The sequence below is a fragment of the Scardinius erythrophthalmus genome (genome assembly GCF_964197995.2).
Source record: "Scardinius erythrophthalmus genome assembly, chromosome: 5".
Taxonomy (NCBI): Eukaryota; Metazoa; Chordata; class Actinopteri; order Cypriniformes; family Leuciscidae; genus Scardinius; species Scardinius erythrophthalmus.
In genome coordinates, this window is record NC_138225.1 from 7159363 (window position 1) to 7183186 (window position 23824).

A 23824-nucleotide genomic window follows, 5' to 3' on the forward strand; every position below is an offset into this window, starting at 1 on the left:
AGAGAGAGAGAGAGAGAGAGAGAGAGAGAGAGATGAATGTGAATAAAACAGTTATAATATAACATACATTTTAAAATATAATATACATTTTAAACCATACGTTATCAAAAACCATGTAGTACCATAGTCATTACCATTATCAGTGTGCATGACCCTCCCATATGATATTTTGTAAGGTGCAGTTATGAGTGCCTTCTAAAAAACTTTTTTTTTGCACACACACACAAAAAAAAAACTACCAAAAATGATCATATGGTATACTGTAGTCTACCACAGTATTTTTAAGGGAAATTAATAAAAAAGATACAAGGTGCCATAGTGTTTTGCACATGTACCATGGTAGTAGGGCCTACCATCTAAATACCATGGTAGCTTCACAGTACTTTTTTCACATCCACTGTCCTTCTCAGCTGTCAAATATAGCAGTAGACTTCCATGATGAGAGGGACAGTTTGATTTGCATATGGAAACATTCAAAAATATGCTCGTCATGTTGTACCAAATTTGAAGAGGACGATCGTAATGATGATAATGACCATCATTATGGCCACCATGCTCATGAGAAAAGCTTTGCACAGTGGCGAGCGCAGTATGGTGATCAGCACAGACCTCTCTCTGGTCGAGGCGCGCTCCTCTCCTGCTGGGTTCACGACGTCCAGACTCTGGCTGATGGTGTGTGTTAGAACCGGGGCAGAGCTGGGCACTCTCTTCACCTGCAGTTTGCCTTTGTTGCGATTAAAACGGATGCTGTAGACGTGCTGCATGGCAGCCGGGAGGTAGGACAGCACCGTGGAGTCATTCGCAAGCTTGGGAAGACCCAAGTCTGGTAACGGGGTGTAGGCACGACACAGCGGGCACTGGATGGTGTTGGGTTGGGCGGACTTCACGTTCATCCGCGCTAGGCACTCCAGGCAGAAGGTGTGCTTGCATTCCAGTACCTTAGGGGTGTTGAAGACGTTGTTGAACTGGCAGAAGCAGATGGCGCACTCCAGATCGGGCAGCTCGCCCTCATCCGCGTCTGGTTTGTAGGGGTCACGGAGGTCGTTCGGGTCAGGCTCCATGACAGAGGGGGGAGGTGAGAGAGAGGGAAGTCAAAGGGCATCTTCAAGGTCCAAGTCTGGAGGAGAACAAGAAAAGTTTTGTTTTATGGATTTTTCTTGTATTTTCTACCACCACCCATAGAAAAAATAACATAAAAACAAAACAAGTAATAAAAACTCAGTGAGTGTTTTAGCGCAATTTTCTCACGTCATGGGATCACAACACTAAGAGATAGTAAATCTTTTCCTGGATTTTTTTTGATTTTTTTAACCTTCCTTAACATAATGCCGAAAACCCGAAGTCTCTAGGTGGTCTGGTTGAGGAGTAGATAGAAGTGCAAGATTGGTGCGCACAGACAGAACAGAAATCATGAGTTAACAATCGCAATTTTGTCCGGTGGAAAATTGCGCTAAAAACCTGGCATTATACACTATGAATATTGTTGGCTCTGTGACTAATTGCGTATGTTCCTCTTTTGTCAGTGACTTTGGATAAAAGCGCCAGGCAAATGCATGAATGTAAAAAAACCACACAAAAAACCTGGCATTGTACACTACGCATATTGTCTGCTATTTGACTATTGTCTTGCTTATGTTCTTCTATTGAAGTTGCTTTGGATAAAAGCTCCTGCAAAAAAACCTGGCACATACAGTACCGGTCAAAAGTTTGGAAACGTTACTATTTTTAATGATTTTGAAAGAAGTCTCTTATGCTCATCAAGCCTGCAGTTAAAAAAAACAAAACAAAAAAACGGTAATATTATGAAATATTATTACAATTTAAAATAATGGTTCTCTTTTTTAATATACTTTAAAATGTAATTTATTTTTGTGATGCAAAGCTGAATTTTCATCAGCAAGTACTCCAGTCTTTGGTGTCTTATGATCCTTCAGAAATCATTCTAATATGCTGATTTATGATCAATGTTGGAAACAGTTGTGCTGCTTAACATTTTTTTTATAACCTGAGATACTTTTTTCAGGATTATTTGATGAATAAAAAGTTCAAAAGAACTGTATTTATTTAGAATAGAAATCTTTTGTAACAATATACACTACCGTTCAAAAGTTTGGGAACAATAACTATTTTTTTTAAAAGAAATTAGTACTTTAATTCAACTAGGATGCGTTAAATTGATAAAAGGTGATGGTAAGGATTTATATTGTTAGAAATGTTTGTATTTTGAATAAATGCTGTTTTTATGAATAAATGCTGTTAATGTTTTACTCATCAATGAATCCTGAAAAAAGTATTCCAAAAAAATATATTAAACAGCACAACTGTTTCCATCATTGATAATAACTGAGTATCAAATCATCATATTAGAATGATTTCTGAAGGATCATAAGACACCAAAGACTGGAGTACTTGCTGATGAAAATTCAGCTTTGCATCACAAAAATAAATTACATTTTAAAGTATATTAAAAAAGAGAACCATTATTTTAAATTGTAATAATATTTCATAATATTACTGTTTTTTTATTTTTATTTTTTTAACTGCAGGCTTGATGAGCATAAGAGACTTCTTTCAAAAACATTAAAAATAGTAATGTTTCCAAACTTTTGACCGGTACTGTACACAACGAAAATATATCCTTTGCATTAAAGCGCCTGTCGAATGCATAAATGTAAAATAATAATAATAAATAAATAAATAAATAAAACTCCCATTGTACACTATGAATACTGTTGACTCTGACACATTGCTTATGTCCTTCTATTGGAATTTGCTACGGAAAAAGTGTCTGCAAAAGAAAATTCATTAATTAATAAAAAATAAATAAAAAATAAAATAAAACTGGCATTATACACTATGAATATTGTTGGCTCTGTGACTAGTTGCTTATGTTCCTCTTTTGTCAGTGATTTTGGATAAAAGCGCCAGGCAAATGCATGAATTAAAAAAAAAAAACCTGGCATTGTACACTACGCATATTGTCTGCTATTTGACTATTGTCTTGCTTATGTTCTTCTATTGAAAGTTGCTTTGGATAAAAGCTCCTGCAAAAAAACCTGGCATATACACAACCTTTGCATTAAAGCGACTGTCGAATGCATAAATGTAAAATAATAATAAAAAATAAATAAATAAATAAATAAAACTCCCATTGTACACTATGAATATTGTTGACTCTTTGACACATTGCTTATGGCCTTCTATTGGAAGATGCTTTGGATAAAAACGTCTGTAAAAGTACACTATGAATACTGTTGACTCTGACACATTGCTTATGTCCTTCTATTGGAAGTTGCTTCGGAAAAAGTGTCTGCTAAAGAAAATTCATTAATTAATAAAAAATAAATAAAAAATAAAATAAAATAAAAGCTGGCATTGTACACTATGAATATTGTTGGCTCTTTGACACTTTATTACTTCTGTTCTTCTGTTTGAAGTTGCTTTGGATAAAAGCGTCTGCAAAATAAAAAACACAAATAAAATCTGTGGTGAATTGCTTATGTTCCTCTGCTGTAAGTTGCTTTAGATAAAAACATCTGCTAAATGCATAAATGTAAATGTTAAAATAATCAAATTTACATTTTTGAGATTTATGAGCCCTGCATATGGTCATCATGTGTTTTGGATGTCAGTGTATTCCACACCAGGCTTTTTAGGCCGGGCTAGCAAGGCTTTCATACTCAACCAGCTTCAGTGGAAATAACATGCACTGGTTGACCAAGGTGCAGATTTGTTCTCGTCCGCCATCTACAACTTTTGCAGAGAATGTAGTACGATTGGTTGACAGACTTGTTTGTTGTTCTACCCACGCTGACCTGTTCTCAATAACAGATTTGCCTTGGAAATGATTATAGGTCTCCATCAAAGAACGGCTCAAAATATGCAAAGCGGCAGAAGGGTGTCCCATTACTGACACCCATAATGCAGATAGAAAGGATTGGGTTACTTCATTAGAGGTCCACTTAGCCTCAACTGATCATATAGTTTACATTTATGATGCCAGTATAGTCAAATATGGTGCGTTTAAATGTAGCTGAATGTTTCAGCGTTTACCTACAATTTGTCTCTTACTCTACAGACATATATAATTGAGTGGGTTTCTAATGGATTTGAGAGGATTGCTGCATAGTGTAAAATGCAAATAAAAAGCAGATAATCTATTGCCTTAGTTTGGCGTGCACATAGACTGGACAAATAGACTTAGGCCTGGTTCCATAGACAAGGCTTAGTTTAATCCAGGATTAGGCCTTAGTTCAAATAGGGCATTTAAGAAGCTTTTATAAACGGACCTTAAAAAAACATTACTGGTGTTATTTGGTACTTCCGACAAAACAATGGCACTGACACATTTCGTGCTCAAACATGCATAATAAATAGTCTGGGACTAGGCTTAAGCTTTATCTTTGAAACCAGGGGTAAGACAGTTTCCATTATCTTCATCTTCAATCATCAAATGTTGAATATCTGATTTCAGATAACATACCTGAAAGTTATGACTGAAGGCATAAGATGCATAACATAACTATAGAACCAATTCTTAATGCGCATGTGAACGCCATCAGCGTTCATCACAGGTTCGCGTTTAAAGTCTGTGTAGAGAGAATGGTGTCGTCTTAGTGGCCCCTAATTTAATAACAAATGATCGTTGCGACAGAAGCGAACAGATCGTTGCGACAGAACTGTGAAGCCAAAACAATCTCTGTTGCCTTAAATTATACGTTTATCTCTGTAAAGCTGCTTTGAAACAATCTACATTGTTAAAAGCGCTGTATAAATGAAGATGACTTGACTTGACTTGACATAACCTCAAACGTCCTTGTTGGTCTACAAGTTTGAAAGCATGACCGTCAACAAGTTTTAACCCCAACAAGTATGTAAACTCCGGTGTTTTTGCATTTCAATGGTTGATTAATAAACTACTGGCTTTGAGACATATATTTTGCTTGACTATTATCAAGTCGAGGAAAACGTTAGAGCCACTCTTATGTGTTAATATCACCAGTTCTACTTGGTATAAAGACAGTAGACATAAAAAATACATAAACATCTTTGATGGTCCCTTTAGAATACTTGGTTGACTAGAAGTAACTTTGCAACTACATGTCAATTGACTCTCATTAAAGTATTAGTAGACTGTCTGCTTAATATCTGAATGTCACTTTATTGTGATGGTCCTCCAACAGACATTCTACTGACAAAAAGTAACTTTGCAAGTACATGTCAACTTATTCTAACCCAAACCCTACTAATACTATACTAACGCTCTAATGAGAGTTAGTAGACATGTAGGTGCAACGTTACTTATAGTCAACAGAATGTGCTGAAGCGACCATCAAAATAAAGTGAAACCAAATACACAAATATATTACACGAAATGTAGATTCGCAACTACTCACTCATCTTCTGGAAAGATGCCTCTTCTTTTTTTGTCTCGTTCTGGATGTCGAGGCTGTACTTTGCGTCTTTGTTGCCTTTCAGAGAGAATGAGATGTGTCGGTGTCTCTCTTTCTCTCTTTGGACATCTACCACAGTTCTCCTGACATGTTTTACATAGAAAAACAAAACACCACTTTTTGTCTTCTCGCTCAGCTCTCTTTCTTAGTCTCTCTCTACCACTGTGCTGTAAAGAATGGCAGCATTTGAATACTGGAGCAGCAGCAGGAGGAAATACACAGTCAGTAGTCAAATACAGCCGTCAGAGTAAACTCTACAACCATGACCTGAAAGAGAGAGAAACAAAGAGGGATTAGAGAATACATACCTGATCTGAAGAATGAAGTGAAGAAAAGCCTTCCATCTTTACTTCGCGGAAGAGCATATTTTTTAAAATAACCTTAAAATAAAAAAGAACTATGACCGTGGTGACAATTTATGTTTTTTCATGTTGGTACATGTTTAAAAGTTCAGTGGTAGTAGCATGTTAGTATTTTAAAATAATAATTCATAATAAAAGTGTTTATAAAAGTATAAATGCACTGCCCAGCCAAAAAAAAAAAAAAAGTCGCTGTTTGGATTTAAATAGGCAAAGGAGTTTATGATTGGATCATTATTGCAGTGATTATTATGTTTCTAGCATGTGATGTGTTTGGAAACAATTCTTCTAACACTAATTGATGGAGTGTGTAGCTTTTCATTACTAAAACAACCATGTATGAGAACACACCATGGCCATTTTCCAGGATGACAATGTAAATATTCACCAGGCTCACATTGTGAAAGAATGGTTGGGAGGGAGCATGAAGAATCATTTTCACACATGAATCTCTGAGTCCAGGAGCCGGTTTCACAAAGATAGACTTTGACTATGGCTTAGATATAGTAGATAGTCATCTTAAGTAGGACTACACTGCAATGCATTCTGGGTAAATTAAGACACTTTTCAAAACAAAAAACATGGCGGATCGAGTAAGCACATTCAACCGCTCAGTGCAGTTTACCCCAGCAGAAAATGTGTTTGTTGGAGGAGTATAACAGTTACAAGGACATTTTACTCGGGAAATTTAGCGGAGAATGTAGTAACAAGAAGAAATGTTTAAATTATGAGCCATTTTCCCTTTTCGTTTGGCTGTTTGTAATGTTACTGATTGTTACTGCTGGTTGCCAAGGTAACATAGAGTCTTAGACCTAAGTTAGCCTGGGGGTAAGGTGTCTAATTTTTTTATCTAAATTAAGTCAGGCTTTATTATTGTGAACATTACATTACATTACAAACTGCCAAACGAAAAGGGAAAATGGCTCATAATTTAAACATTTCTTCTTGTTACTACATTCCCAAGTAAAATGTCCTTGTAACTGTTAGGGCCGTTACATAGTCAACGCGAGCAACGATCGCCGCGCTCCCTTTCATACGCAAGCGTCACTGGCGATGCGTGAAATGCAATACACCGTGACTTCTCAAACAGGGGGTAGTAGAGTAGTGGAGTATTGCTCTGAATGCCTGTCTATTTCGCTTCAAACGCTCGCTTTATACGCCACCCTATTCGCCTTGGACGCGCGAATGGATTTAAAATGTTCAAGCGTCGAACTAGACGCGAAATTGACACTCTATTCGCGTTTGGTGTGAACGCTGCATAATAACAGGCTGCGATGTCAAGATTGCAATGGGCCCCAGGGGCCGGTTTTTTTAACAAAGCTATTTTAGACCGGTCTATAGTGTTAGACGAGTCTAAACTTTGCTCATAGACTAGTCTAATGCAAGTTCTGTATTTAAGGTCCCTGTTTGAGAAGTCACGGTGTATTGCATTTCACGCATCGCCAGTGACGCTTGCGTATGAAAGGGAGCACGGCGATCGTTGCTCGCGTTGACTATGTAACGGCCCTAACAGTTACAAGGACATTTTACTTGGGAATGTAGTAACAAGAAGAAATGTTTAAATTATGAGCCATTTTCCCTTTTCTTTTGGCAGTTTGTAATGTAACTGATTGTTACTGCTGGTTGCCAAGGTAACAGAGTCTTAGACCTAAGTTAGCCTGGGGGCAAGGTGTCTAATTTTTTTTATCTAAATTAAGTCAGTCTTTATTTTTGTGAAACAGTCTAACTTGCATTAGACTAGTCTATGAGCAAAGTTTAGACTCGTCTAACACTATAGACTGGTCTAAAATAGCTTTGTGAAACCGGCCCCTGAGCTTAAATTCATTGAAAGTCGTTGGGATGTGCTGGAGGAGACTTTACAGAGTGCTGGACTCTTGCATTGTAAATATAAGATCTTGAGCAAAAACTGATGCACCTCTTGATGGAAATAAATGTTGTGATGTTATTTCCATCAATAAATGCATACATTTTTTGGCGGTAGCATGAATAGAGTACAGAGTACGCCGCGAGTAGCTCCTTTACTCTCAATCACAATACCCTCCCCTATTACCAATTCACCCACTTATTGTGGACTGTTTCACAAGGGTTTAACTTGGATATTCTATAAGCTTTTCACTTTTATTTTGCCTCTGTCCGAACCTCTTTGGAGTGTGAAGCAGCCATCAAAATCAAAATGTGTTTACTTTTACAACTTGTTCAGTGAAACCACTGGAAATCTTTTCTTTGTAATGTTGTCAGTTAAATTAAGTTGAAAGAGAATTAACAAATCACATGTTCTTAAATTTTATTGCATTTTACCAAATGTCCCAACTTTTCTGGATTTGGGGATGTATATACCCGACTAATTATGATCAAATAAAATATATTATGAGCTGTTAATAAATATCACGGTACTATCTTTTGATATGGTTTTGTAAATGAAAAATGTTCGTATTACATATTTTATCAACGGCAAAGATCAAGCTACACATATTCCATGTCCTGTTGTGTCTGTATGCAAACCAAGAGCCAAAAAAGGACTCTTCTCATTGAACTGAAATAATTTATCACATAATGTGCAAATACATTAACATTTCCTTCAAATTGATATCTCGACACCACAGAATTTACATAATAGTCAAATAAACACATCAGTGTAACCTTCACATCCTTCTGTATCATTAAAACAACATGACACAGTATGGACAGTCCTTTCCGCTGTTTGCTCATCGGTATACTGCTAATGTTATATAGTGGTTGAAAAAAGTATTTGGACACTTTAAAATGCATGAATGTCTTGGAATTTCATTAGACAACAAACGATAATGTGATGAGCTACAACCTGTTATTTTACACTACATAAAATTAAATAAAAACTAAATAAAATACCAGCTAAAAAAGCCTCAGAAATGCAGTTTGTTTTGAGAAAAGCGCTACTCTTAAAAATAAAGGGTTTTCACAGCAATGCCATAGAAGAACCATTCTGGGTTCCTCAAAGAACCTTTTAGCACTGAGAAAACAATGAGTACAATTGACTTAATTTAAGATTTTGCACGGATATCTTTTAAGTAAATTTCACGTATGGAATTAAGAAAAATCGACTGTACTTAACTAAGTTAAGTAAAATCAACAAAGAAAACGAGTTACTTTAACTTGGCCAGTTACATTTTGTTTTAATTGAGTAATTTTAAGAAATTTCTACTTTGTTGAAGTTTTGTACATTTTATTCAAACATTATCACACTGAATTAAGACATGCTTTTGAAGTGTATTATTTACTTAGAACATCAAAGTGAACAATACAGTAGATATGACAACATATCTACATATTAGAAGTAATGTGGTACCCACCCGAACGCAGAGATCGCAATGCTTACTTAGTACACAACACAATAACGGTAACATTCGTTGGATCATTTTTGAGTATGAATGTGTGACTGAGTGGAAAATGAACTTCAGATGTCACAAAACAGCAAGTTGCCTAACAAAAGCAACTATAAAACAGTGTAAATACAGCTGGAAAACAGAAAAATGCAACATTATTATTCATGTCAGAAAGTTGAGTAGGTTTCACTTAGTTTTATAATATAATAATATAATATAAGCATAAATTGAGTACTAATATAGAATTTACATTTTTTGGGGGTAAATTCTTGCCTGAAATAACTTATTCACACATATTAACTTATGACATTTTCTGTAGTATTTACTTCACCACAGAATAAATTTTTTATTAATTTTTTTACAATAAAAGATATATGAACCATATTTTCGTTTGAAAATCTGAAAATTGTTCTGATAAAAAGAACCTTTTTTGCAATTTTCATGGATGTCAAAGGTTCTTTATGGAACCATATTTGCCAATAAAGAACTTTTATTTTTAAGAGTGCAGCAACATTTATTTGATATTTTGCAACTAAGGCAATGACATTCAGGCAGTTTTAAGTGTGATTTAAGTGTACAAATACTCTGGTACCACTGTGCATTATGTAGAAATAAAAGAATACATAAATCAAAAACTCTTTGGTTGACATGTTTGTAAAAAAAACCTTCAAAACAAGGACATTTTTTAAATCCAGATGGAATCAACACTGCCGGTGTTGGCAAGACAGTATTCGCTGGAAGAAGCTGCAATGTTATTTTTATTCTAGAAGTATAGTAGTAATATTAAAGGAAAAATATTAAAAACAACAAAAACAAAAAACACATTGCATCACTGATTTTCATTGACTTCACATTCTCCATTGTCTGGCCACTTGTCTCTGGAAGAATATTGTATTTAATTCTCTAAATGGTCACATCATCTCATAACTTGCTTCAGGAAATACAAGAACTGAATGTTTACAGAAATGTTTAAATGTGTGTGTATGTAAACTAGTAGCTTCTCTGTGAAAAATGATTCAGTTTCTGGCTCATGCCAAACCCTGAGTCTGTGTATATGTAACTGTGAATATGTGTGTATGAGAAAGAGAGAGAGAGCATGAGATTTTAGATCCTTCTATGCATGACTTTAGCAGTGAACCATTTTTAGCCATTACCTAGTGCAAATAAAAGTTCTCCAACAGGGGTGTAAAAGTACAGAGAAATTGTACTCAAGGTCTGGCCCAGCGTCTATATAAGATTGCGGTTGCGCAGTATGTGTGCTTACAGTGTACTTACCTAAGAAAGCACTGGGTAATATAAGCTAACTACATGGGTTAAGGTTAGGTTTCGGGGTAAGGTCAGGGTTAGTGCCCAGTTATTACCCAGTTATTGTAATTAATAAGTATAGAACAGTAATAGGCAACAGGACTGTAAAATAAAGTGCTACCAAGATGGTTTGCGATTGTGATATAAGCCAAACTCTAAATAATACTTTAGCATTTAATGAAGTACAATTACTCCGGTAATTTACACCCCAGGACTCCAATAACATATTCAAGCATATTCAGCAACCAAGCAGAAGTGGAGTGGCATTTCATTGCCTATATTTGTTTACACACACACACACACACACACACACACACACACACACACACACACACACACACACACACACACACACACACACACAAACAGCACCTATCTTATCTCATAGTTGTATTTGGAAATGGAGAAAAATTCCCACACGGTAAATCATCCCTGCCGGTAGGGTGTTTTACAGCGACCCAGTCTCTTTCCTTTAGGGAAGTTGATTACTTTTTTATATCCTTTAATGGTTCATGCAGTCAAATGATCATACACTACATGGCCAAAAACATGCGGACAATGTTGGAACATGGATGCAGGGATTTGCTCCCATTTAGACACGAGCAGATTGCATGGATTCATGCTTGATTTTATGCTCCTGTTAGTAACAGATGTGGCTGAAATGTCCAAGCTGTTTAGAATAGGGTGTCCACATACTTTTGTCAACGCAGTGTACATTTTGATTTCCAGGAGTTCCAGTTATTAAAGTTGTTGGTTTTATCTTCCAGGAGGTCCAGATGGAAGTCAGAAGCGAGCCACTTCAGCGAGGCTGGGCACTGTTGCCTGATCCAGATGCAGCTGGTGCAGTCCTGTGTTAAAACTGGCACACAGGAGACTGCTGGAGTCACACGGAGCCAGAGACACCAACGGCCCTGAACCGTCCAGCGTTAATGTGTACAAACATGCTGAGGAGAGAGTATACAAGAATCAAACCATGTGGATCTGACTCATTTTTTTGTGATTATTCCACCAGCCATTTTTAGGAAAAGCTATTTGTTGCCAAAAAAAAAGTAGTGATCGACCGATATTGATTTTTTATAACCGATACTGATTATTTGCATGTTTATGTGCCCGATAACCGATGTACAGAACCAATATTTATTTACTGTTATACTTCTGTTTTTGACAATTATTACAACACAAATGAACTGAACAAACCATTCTATTATAACAATCACTCCAAAAAACATTATATTTATACACAAATAAATAGAGGGGTCTGAGTCAAAAAATAAAAGTGCACTGTTACTAAGTGTCTTTGTTTAAAAATAAAAGCTTTGATGAGGTAAAAAATAAAGCACAAAAAGTATTCTAACATATTGGGGGGAAAAATCTAAATTACCTGAATTTTTTTTTTGCATAGCTATTTTAGTAGTGTAACTTAAAGGGGGGGGTGAATTACTGTTTCATGCATACTGAGTTTTTTACACTGTTAAAGAGTTGGATTCCCATGCTAAACATGGTCAAAGTTTCAAAAGTTAAGTTGTACGTTTGAAGGAGTATTTTTGTTCCAAAAATTGTCCTTCCGGTTTGTCACAAGTTTCAGAAAGTTTTTTTCGAGTATGGCTCTGTCTGACGTAAGAGAGGGCGGAATTTCCTTATATGGGTCCTAAGGGCACTTCTCCGGTAAGATCGCGGGCGCGCGCGCACTCGTAGACCAGAGCAAGAGACTGAAAGCAGTTCGCCATCAAAGCGCCCTGCCCGGCTTTTGGGAAGTCAGTGTCACCAAAGAAGTGTGTTTTTGGTTGCCAGGGCAAGATAACCCTGCACAGATTCCCAAAGAACCCAGCGTTAAGGCACCAGTGGATGGAGTTTGTTTTCCTGAGCATAAACGGAGTTGTGTAGACTGTTGTTCCCTGCATTTCGACGATGATTGTTTTATAAACAAAGCCCAGATCGACTAATGCTTAAGGATCGAGCAGTCACAATGATAAAGGTTCGCGGTCGTGCGTTGGAACGGTGAGTAAAACTGTTGAACAAATGTCTCTGTGTGTTGTTAGCTCGGCGCGTTAGCACAGCTTTAGCTTCGCCCACACGGCCCGCCCCCAGCCGCTCGTTTTTTTCCGGAAAGACTCGGTACAGCCAATCTTTCAATTAAAAATATAATAAAACAAAAGACTTTTTTGAGATATGAAGGATGCAATATTACTCTATAGGTACTCAAGATTAACAGGAGATTGAGTGAAAATGAGCATTTCACCCCCCCTTTAATACTCCCAGTTAAGCAGAACTAGGTTGTAGTGTAGAAAACACCAGCAGCAACAATGTTAACAATAGGCAAAATAAATGTTAAAAGTCTAATGTTTTCATATGGAGAAAATAATTGACAGGGGAGTCATATCACCTTTGCAGTAATGTAATTCATTTTAAGCAGTTTTAGAAGGTTTATGTGCCGTTTAATAGGTTTAAAGAGTGAGGAATAATTCACTGAGTAATATTAATACACTGAATAATATTAGCTGGAATATAACATTGTCAGGAAAGTAACAAACAAAACAGCATATTTGCATTTTCCAACTAGTATGTTATTAATTATTAATAATGTTTATTAATTGAAATATGAAACTAAAACCGCTGGTAACCGTAGGTCTAGATCATGAAAACTTACTCAACCGCGATCGCACGTGGAAATAATAAATATTTAATTTCCACAGAGCGGTTTTTATTTAGATGTGTATTAGCGAAATAATGGTTATGTAGTAAATGATAATATAATTTAGGGTGTTTAAACGAGATAATCTTGTCAAAAGTTTCATTCAGTGGCCGCGCTTGAGCATTCCTGATCATCAACCCAGTGAGCGCTCAGCAATATGAACGAACCTTTTTTCGAGACTAATGGTGATCTAATACAACAGATAGAGAATTAAATTCAGCGCTTTTATTTTCAACATGCACTCATTCATGTCTGTTTTATTTAATTCATGTAAAGTTACGTCTTTATTGGGGCAGGACATGATGGATTACGCTACGTGAATCCATGAGTTCGTCTCAATGTTTTAGAACCAAGCTGCATAAATAAACTATATCAGGCATTTATGTCCCAAATCTCATTTCTGCATGTCTGTTATGTTAAATAAAGTTGAAGAATTAAAGCAAAGCAAGCAGAACATATACGTTACATGTGCACAGTTGTTGTGGACTGATCTCCTCAGACGCGGGCTGCAATGGCGGAATTCTCAAAACGGCCACAAGATGGCGCCGTTTATCGGCGAATCCGATATTACAAAACCGATACCCGATTATGGGAATATGCTTAAATATCGGGAAAAATATCGGTAAACCGATACATCGGTCGATCACTAAAAAAAAGCATGACATACACTAAATGTAATGTGTTTACTGTTGCCTTTGACAGTGGCTATGTTACCAACCACATATTTTTGCACACATTTTGGATATATATAAAAAATGGGAATGCAAAGATGCAAAACTCTAAAAATGTACACAAAAAAAAATGTATGCACTCAAGTGAGGCGGATAAATGTTTTATTTTATAAGAATAAGCTATGATGGAAACACATTTACTGAAATCCCTCGAAGCTCAAAAAAAGACTTGTGTGATTTTGACTCAACAGCGGACTAACCAGTGGACCGATTTCACAAATTTCGTTTCATCTGCGCTCTCTGTGAGACGCAAAAAAGAGCCACAGTGGTTTCCCCGATTGCAGCAACTCACATTTTATTACAGATATTTTGGGGATGATTTTAAAGTGATGATTTTGTTCTCTTGAACACATGGGGTGGAAACGCTGCTTTATTCGCAAACGATTTATACTTTGTTCCAATTCTGTGCATTAGTTAAATTCGCAACTATGGATGGAAACATAGCTAGTGTTGTTTAAAAAATATATATATATATTTGGGAAACAGGGAACCGTTTGCATTTAAATTCGACAAATCATGAAAAACCTGAAGTTCAAAAAGTTCAAAACAGCATTTATTTTGAAATAGTTACATATTTTAAATATCTTTAGTGTAACTTTTGATCAATTTAATCAATACATCCTTTATGAATAAAAGTGTGAATTTCTTACAAAAAAAAACATCTTACTAATCCCAAACCTTTATACAGTATTGTAATTAAATACATTTAATTATTCTAAGACTCTATACTTAGAAAGAACTTTATTGCCAAGTATGCTTGTTTTGGTGACAAGAAGCCTCCTGTACAAAGAGATAATAACGGTACACAAATATTAAAATAATAAATAATGATATATGTGAATTAGATTAACAAATATATATATATATATATATACACAGTGCTATGCATAAGTTTAGACACCCATGCTAAAGTTGACTAAAAAGAGGAATAAAAAATCATCTTTTGGAAATTGAACTTAATGCCTTAATTAAAAAAATTAGGGAAAATCCAACCTTTTAGGACACCAATTTTCTTTGTGAATGAATAATGTATCGTAAATAAATAAATGTTCTTCCTGAAAATACAGGGTGCATAAGTCTGGACACCCCTATGTTAAATTCCCATAGAGGCAGGCAGATTTTTATTTTTAAAGGCCAGTTACTTCATGGATCCAGGATACTATGCATCCTGATAAAGTTCCCTTGGCCTTTGGGATTAAAATAGCCCCACATCATCACATAGCCTTCACCATACCTAGAGATTGGCATGGAGTACTTTCCATAAGATCATCTCTCAATGCAAATCAAACTAGCTTTTAGGCTAACTGAAATAAAACCATGCCAATCTCTAGGTATGGTGAAGGCTATGTGATGATGTGGGGCTATTTTAATTCCAAAGGCCAAGGGAACTTTATCAGGATGCATAGTATCCTGGATCCATGAAGTAACTGGCCTTTAAAAATAAAAATCTGCCTGCCTCTATGGGAATTTAACATAGGGGTGTCCAAACTTATGCACCCTGTATTTTAAGGAAGAACATTAATTTATTTACGATACATTATTCATTCACAAAGAAAATTGGTGTCCTTAAAGGTTGGATTTTTTCAAAAAAATTTAATTAAGGCATTAAGTTCAATTTCCAAAAGATGATTTTTTATTCCTCTTTTTAGTCAACTTTAGCATGGGTGTCTAAACTTATGCATAGACTGTAAATATATACACTGTATATATACAAAAACAAAAAAGACAAATTTGTATGTACATGACGTGTACATTTACAAATAGAACATAATTACCAGGGAACATCAATGCATTATGTATACTAAATCATTTTTATTTTGATTACTAAGTTAATGAATATGTGGCATTTATTAAAATATTTAAATTAATTTAAATATATGCCAGCCAAAGGTGATGGGCTTCCCCAGCTGAGTTTGTTTCCTCGTACAGTTTCTTTTTCTTCTACCTAAACATCTTGGACAGTTTTTTGACTTGACTTCCAAAAACAGGAAGCTGGCTTAACCCAGTGGCTAATCCTCTTGTTTGTTTAAAAAACAGAACAGTGCATGTGTGTGTGTGTGTGTGTGTGTGTGTTACCTGCAGTGTTCTGATCCCATATTTTGACTGAGCTGTCATACGATGAGGACGCCACGAGGGCAGGACACCCGGGACGGGGAGGCACAAACACGCAGCACGCTGTGGTCTGCAGGTGTCCTCTGTATTCGGCCACCTTACAGCCGGGCTGTCTGAGGTCCCACAGCTACACACAAGCATAAACACAAAAACAGATAAACTTAAGAACATGCACAGCTGTGCCCTGGCAGTATCCGCACACACACTCACCGTGGCCTCGCAACCCTGCCCACCGAAACCGTTGCTGGACGACAGCAGGTGGTAACAGTTGGAGCTGATGTCACAGTGTGTCTGAATGTACTGCTTTGCTGGAAACGTGTTAGTCACATGCCAGGTACGACTATCCCACACCCTGAGACGGACAACACACATCAACACACGAACAAACTCAAGTCAATTTTAGTTATATAGCATATATTTTCACACACACATTTTTTCAAAGAAGCTTTACATCAAAATCATGATGTTAAAGCTTGTAATTATAGTCGTATTTAGGAGATTAGAGCTGTGCAACAATATATGGTTACACTTTATTTTGATGGTCCACTTTAGACATTCTACTTAATACAAGTAACTTTGCGACTTCATGTCAACTAACTCTCATTAGAGTATAAGTAGACTGTTAGGTTAGAGTTAGGATTAGAAGGATAAGTTGACATGTAGTTGCAAAGTTATTTATAGTCCGTCAAGGGAGCATTAAAATAAAGTTAGCAGATATAAAGCAGACAGTCTACTAATACTCTAACGAGAGTCAGTGGATATAGTTGAAAAAGTTACTTATAGTTAGTAGAATGTCTAAAGTGGATCATTGAAATAATGTGTTACCCAATATAGTTTACATTTGCAATGATACAAGAAATCAAGCTGTTGAGATTTGCTATATAGTAACTATAATATACTTTACATGAGTATAATAAAATAATTCTTATGCATTTATTAAAGGAGAACTCCGGTCAATTTTAACATTGAGCTCATTTTTTTGTAAATTTGGAGTGCTGTCAATACAGATAACAACGACAAAAATCGGTGTTGCTTACACCATGTTATCCTCTTTTTAAAATTTGCACCCTGTTGACTTTAATGGGGCAAGTTTTAAACCAGCTTTTAGCCTCTTAACATCCTTGATGTGTCATTACAAGTGCACAGGTCATGTGAGTGATTCCTTCTGAGTGAACACGGGTGAATCTGACTGCAGTAGATGTGAAAGATATTAATAAAAGTGATGTTATTTCAGCCAGCGCTCATACCTGTATTTACATCCTGTTTTCGGTCGAAGTCCATAGTAATCGATTGTCGAGTTCACACGCATAAGTTTAGTTACCTATGATCACGCGCGTGAACTCGACAATCGATTACTATGGCCTTCAACCGAAAACAGGAAGCAAATTTTAAAGTCCACATGAAATCAAAATTGACCATATTTACTTTGTTTGCCTAAATTGATCGTTTTGTGGTGAACAATTCATCCATGCAAGTCAATCCACACAAAAAAATGTTTTGGCTTCGTAATCTTTAATCAAAATCTGAAAATGCCCCTCCCCTCTGCATTGGAGGATCTTCCCTGATGACGCAGGTTTGACGGCTTGGTTTGGGAAACGCTTAACCACTCCCCTCAAACCGTTAGTCTGCTATGAGCAGAGATGGAGAGGAGGAGTGCTAGAGTAAAACCCTGCCCTCTGTTCAATATTCCCTTTCACTGGGAAATACGTCACAACACTGGAGAAAAGTCGTTTGCAACTTCCGGTTCACGCGGACTTTAAAAAGAGGATAACACTGTGTAGGCAACACCGATTTTTGTCGTTGTTCTCTGTATTGACAGCACTCCAAATTTACAAAAAAATGAGCTCAATGTTAAAATTGACCGGAGTTCTCCTTTAATATTAGTTAATGTTAATTTCAACATTTGCTAATACATGATTCATGTCAAATCAAAAGTTGTATCTGTTGATATTTAATGGACATGAACTAATTTACTAATTAACAAAGATTAAAAATACTGTCTCTAATGAAGTACTCATTGTTAGTTCATTTTAGTTAATGCATTACCTAAAGTTAACTAATGGAACCTTATTGTAAATGAACAGATGTATTTTGTTATGAACAGTTCAAATTTAATAATTAACATTAACTAAAGATTAAAAAATACTATAACAAATTAATTGCTCATTATTGGTTAATTTTATGTTAACTAAAGGAAACTTTTTATAAAGTGTTACTGATATACTATACGTCCAGCTTTATATTTAGAGCTTTGTGATTATATAGTTGTTACAGCTTGTTATTTTTTTTTTGTAAATATTTCCAGAGAAACACCTCTCTGCAAACAATGACTATACACTGTTGTAATGGATCATATGACATATCACGATCTTCTGACCTGATAGTTTTGTCTTCTGAGGTTTGGACAATAGATGTGCTTCCTGGTACCCAGCACACATGTGTCACCTGAACAGAGTGTTACACACATTCATTTTCAGTGGCTAACAATTATTAGACAAATAATGCACATGTGGTAATGCGTTCGCGAAGTGGTTACCATGTCTCAAGACTTGTTCAGAAGTTTTATTTCAAGACATTTGTCAGGGTTTTGTCGTAAAAATGCTCTTGTGTGCAGGACTAATTTCTTACACATCTCATCCCAAACCTCCGTTGCTAATACCAAAATGTAATTTTAGAGCTAGCAACAGAGGCTTGAGCTATTGATTTGCAGACTAATGTAGTTATTAGAGAGAGTTTGATAGATGAATTACCTGCATCTATGTGTCTTTAAATGGTGTTCGGCAGCAGCGTATCTACTAATGAATGGCGAAGCTGTAAGTTTAACTGCTTCAAAAACAGCAAAGTTACTACCTTGCTACTGAGAAATCTCATGTAGTTTTGTAGATGCTGAACTATTTTACTGCGCTAACAACAAGTTTTTGTGCGCGTGAATGTTTCCGTCTGTGCTGAATGTGTGCATTTGTATTGGAGAGAGCGGGAGAAAGAGAGCGTGTCCATAGATAATGAAACATAATTCTGTTGGAAAAAACATGTGAAATAGTTTGTCATTTTTATCCTATTGTTTGTTATATTTATTTGCTCGGTCAGTGGTCATTGTGGGTTTTGAGTAATTTGCTTTTATAAAAGGACCTTTTAAAATGCTGAAATCATTTGGCGAAGTGATATGGAACTGTTATGTGAGCAAAACCTGCCTGGAACTACTTCAGCTGTGCGTTTACTAGAAAATAACTGCACACTTTAGAACGTTCGTCAACCAATCAGAATTAAGCATTCAACAGCCTCATAGTATAACTAATAAATAATACATGCACATGAATATAAAAAAATTCATATTAGTCAATTTTTGAAGACTGGTTTTTCTAACCAAGTTGCGCGAGATGGTGTTTCTCTGCAGACATTCTCCCGACTCAATGTCCCAGAGGCACATGGAGTTATCACGAGAGCCCGTGCACAGCTTTGTGCCATCTACAAGACAAAAAAAAAAAAAAAAACACATTACAGGATCGTGTTTAATTCGTGAACGTTGCATGTTATCATTTGAGCATTTGTTCACCTGGGCTGACTGCTACACCGTTAACTACGAGTTCATGGCCACAAAACTCCTGGATGGGTTCTGTATCTCGACCCAAATCCCACATCAGCACCATCTTATCCCGGGACGCACTGAAGATTAAGGAACTTCCTTTGAGACAACACAGCTAAAGGAAAACAGAGAGATTTATACTGTTAATATATAAAAATCACACTTATTCATTGCTTCATCTCTATGTGTGCAAAATATATAAAGGTACACTATGTAACTTTTTTTTGTTCAAAATTAACAAAATTTAAATCATACATTATTATTTAATAAAACATAATGAGTCAATACATCATCAATCCTTCTTCCAAAATGTGTTTTTGTCTTACCATTATTCACTTTGGTAAGCCAATTCTAAGTGTTTATTTTAGACCTGTCGGATGGTTTTTGTGGGAAATTGCTTACATACGTCACTCATGTGTGTCTCGTCATATCTGTAAATAAAGAAAAGTTACTCCTTCTTTGACGTGTGTATGGTGTGGTAGTGGCATAAGTTAGTTTTCACAACACACAAAAAAAGGTTGCCGAAAAGTGCAGAGCAGAGGAGAGTCTGCTGGCAAAAAGAGAACATGACAGAGCTCGTAATAATACAAGAACCAACATTGGCTTGGCTTTTCGGAGATGCCATTTTTATTACTCAACAGATAATGTATTTACAGTATATTACAGTATATAAATGGCCATATGTAGCTCTCTAACAGAGTTTATTGTAAAGCGTTAGCCTCTCTATTGTGAAGGTTAATTTCCTTATGGCTGTTGTAGCGCTGTGCTGGAATTTATTCTCAAGAAAGTAACGTGTCTATTAACGGGTAAAGATACAGTAAAGTGTTCAGCTCGTCAGCTTGAGATCCTTTCCATCTAAACTGGTTATATCTCTTAAGCCTGTGAATTGTTTTATGAGCAGTCAGATAACCATATTCATCCACAGTCACAGAGCCGAAGCACAACCAAAACAATGTTCTTCTGCAAAATCTAAGCAGTTTTTTTGTCTATTAACAGCTAAAGATACAGTAATGTCTTCAGCTAGTCAGCTTGAGATCATTTCCATCTAAACTGGTTAAATCTCTGAATGTTTTATGAGCAGTATGATAATCATATTCAGCTGAAGCACAACCAAAACAATGTTCTTCTGCCAAAAGCATGCGGTTTGCTTTTTTAACCGCTAGAGGGCCAAAAGTTACATAGTGTACCTTTAAACAAAATCTGTTTTGTTTATTTTTATTCCACCATTGAAAATGGTTCCAAAACAAGCAAAAGCAGGACCCGGCATTGCTCGCTGAACCTAATTAGAAAGATTTACTGAAGTTTTATTACCTTTGTAATCTCTCTGCTATGGCCCGGGAATGATTTACACAGTTTTCCAGCCTTCCAGTCATAGACAACAACAGCCTGACCAAAAAACAACAACACAAATCATATTAAAATGCAAATTTCAATCAAACTTTGAACAAGATATTATGAAGATTATTGCCAGTTTGTTTAAAGCCTTAAATGTGGAGTGTGTAATTCCTAGTGGCACCAACCTGAACTGCAAATGTAGCTAGATTTTTACATTTTTACATGCTTAATGTTGTCTGACGTTGCTATGATGTTCAAAATTGGTTTAAGCATGTTGCTATGGCGTTGCTAGGTAGGACAGGATGATACAGATCATGTATGAACCCAAAGAGGTGTATTTTCTGAAAATGTTATATATTTTAAAATGTAGGCCTAATTTATTCCTGTGATGTAAAGCTGAATTTTCAGCATCTTTACTCCAGTCTTCAGTGTCACATGATCCTTCAGAAATCCTTCTAATATGATGATTTGCTCCTCGATAAACATTTCTGATTATTATCAATGTTTAAAACAGTGGTGCTGCTTAATTCTTTTTTTCTGTGTGGATACAGTAGCAATTTTTTATGATTCTTTGATGAATAGAAAGTTCAAAAAGAACAGCATTTTAAAAACAGAAATCTATTGTAACATTATAAATGCCTTTACTGTCACTTTTGATCAATTTAATGTGTCCTTGCTGAATAAAAGTATTAATTTCTTTCAAAGAAAAAAAATCTTACTGAACCCACCCTTATTAATAGTAGTGTATTTCAATGAAAGATTGATTTGACACATTCTTTTATTACGTGAGAACAAAGAATGTGAGTCATGGGAGACATGATGCTATAGCACAGTGTAGGAAACTTAAACGTCAGGAACAACAGTCAAAAATAGTTATGATGACAGTCACAATGTCAATACACAAATATATCTGACCACAGACATGCTGCCTATGACCAATCAGAATCACGTATTATTCCACAGAGCTGTAATAATCAAGATTTAAAGGTTTGCTCCTACGCCCAGTGAGAATATAGTTCCCAGTATTTATATGATTAAAAATGGTCTCTGTCTCATATAGCCTTGTTATTTGTACACGCTGTGACTATACAGATCACAACATGTAAATATGAAAATGTTTGCATTATTTTGTCACTTATTAGGATTAGTATGCTACCTTATCCATTTACATCCAGTCTTTGTGCTAAGCTAGGCTAGCGGTGGGTGCGTCAAAGAACACTTACAGAACGCACAGAAATGAAAAAGGTATGTATGGACTTATCTAACTCTGGGGGATATTGTGAATAAGCTAAAGTCCCAAAAAGTCGGAGTGTTCCTTTAAATTGTCATCTAATATTTTATTTCAGCTAACAAATACTTTGTACAAATACAAATGCATTTTTTTTAATGGATTCATTTCCAATAACACTGACTACACTAATGGTTCACTTTGCCGCAGAGTTTTATAACACTACGGTGTAATTTAGCAGGTCTTTTAAAGAAAAACAAAAGATAAAATGCTTTGAAATTCATTTCATTCAGTTGTAACTGCTTTATTATCAGTCAGCAACAGTAAAACCAACAAGGCAAAGCAGTGAAAGGTCAATTGTTTTTGCATTTCCAATGGGTGCTGATTCAGTAACTTCACCTTTGACGTCCAACACCGCTACACTCGTTACTCTCAAACCCTCCCTTCAGCTCACCTGGTCATGCCCCCCTGACGCGCAGAGGTCAGAGGTCAGGCTGACGACACAGTTGATGGCATCTGTGTGAGCGGGTTCATACTGCACTACCTGTGGCACAAGTGCAGTCTCCCCCTCTTTGACCCTGTCAAGGTGATGACAACAACAGAGCCTCAATGACCACAAACTCATCACAAGCATCCGTCAAATCATTATTGCTCATCACATCTCACTTGTAAAGGTCCGAGCGCCGCCGGAACTTGCTCTGTAGTTTCCCCATGTTTGTATGGGTGTCCGATCGCCTGATATCAGGAGGACTCTCTCATCTCCCCACGTCGCAAGCCATCTACAGACTCTTTCGGGATCTGAGAGAATTGCAGTTTTTTACATGTTGATGAAGACATCAGTCCCTGGCAACCTCACAAGGGAGCTATTAGCTGCCAAGAACAGATGCTGATGTTGTCTCTAGCATAAGCTGGTAATCAGTTATGTATTGGACTCAGTTATGTATGGGCACAGCTTGCATGTGAGAGCTACAGGAAGACAGGGAGGGCGACCTGAATCCTATTAAGTGCATTAGTTCCTCATCGCATTAGGTAACAAGAAAGATGCAATATGGCAATATTTGGACAAACCAATATCCCCAGTAGACATCTTCTGCAATAAACCTTCATATGAAATGAAACAGCAATGTGCAGATATTTACATATAGGTATATATACATCTATATATCGGTGCCAGTGCACAATGCATTGCTCATTTGAAGGCAAACCAGCAAGCACTGCATGACATACATGCAACATCGCTGCCTTTTAACCCATGCATCTACTATTAAACTGCATTAGACACACGGAGACGCGATTTAAATTCAGTGAAGTTCGCGAGGACAAAACTAAACTTACCGTCCCGTGCCGTAAGACGATTATCCGGGTTTCCCAATCAGTGTGCCGGTGTTATTGTGAATGCCTCGCATGTGCGTGTGTGTGTGATGTCGGAGATATTTGAAATTACGTGAACAAAGGATTTATCGTGCATCGTGATCCGTTTCGGCAGTAAATCTTCCGCGGCTCCTCGAGTTCAGCTTCTCAATCTCCATAGCGTGAGCGACGCTTTCGCTGTTACCAGGCGCACGAGATCACGTGAGCACACAGGGGACGGGGCTTCAGGTCACATGGACTGTCTGGATAAAAGAATTACTACTACTATTCATTTATATACAACAAAACAAGCA

At 36.5% G+C, this 23824-nt stretch overlaps 2 protein-coding genes across 2 annotated transcripts; both read right to left on the reverse strand.

Annotated features, from left to right (window-relative positions):
- Positions 1 to 400: 400 nt before the first annotated feature.
- On the reverse strand, positions 401 to 5524 carry LOC308691130 (RING finger protein 225). The gene is made up of 2 exons (XM_081366060.1): positions 5397 to 5524; positions 401 to 1117 (listed from the first exon to the last, which is right to left on the reverse strand). The coding sequence occupies exon 2, from the start codon at positions 1059 to 1061 to the stop codon at positions 489 to 491; it is 573 nt and encodes a 190-aa protein (XP_081222186.1). The 5' UTR covers positions 1062 to 1117; positions 5397 to 5524; the 3' UTR covers positions 401 to 488.
- A 4010-nt stretch (positions 5525 to 9534) lies between these two features.
- wdr31 (WD repeat domain 31) lies at positions 9535 to 23749 on the reverse strand. Its single transcript, XM_081365798.1, has 10 exons — positions 23496 to 23749; positions 22827 to 22958; positions 22615 to 22738; positions 20909 to 20983; positions 19568 to 19712; positions 19379 to 19479; positions 18392 to 18459; positions 16225 to 16366; positions 15979 to 16141; positions 9535 to 11423 (listed from the first exon to the last, which is right to left on the reverse strand). Exons 2-10 carry the CDS (start codon positions 22871 to 22873, stop codon positions 11263 to 11265), a joined length of 1026 nt encoding a protein of 341 aa, XP_081221924.1. The 5' UTR covers positions 22874 to 22958; positions 23496 to 23749; the 3' UTR covers positions 9535 to 11262.
- Positions 23750 to 23824: the final 75 nt, after the last annotated feature.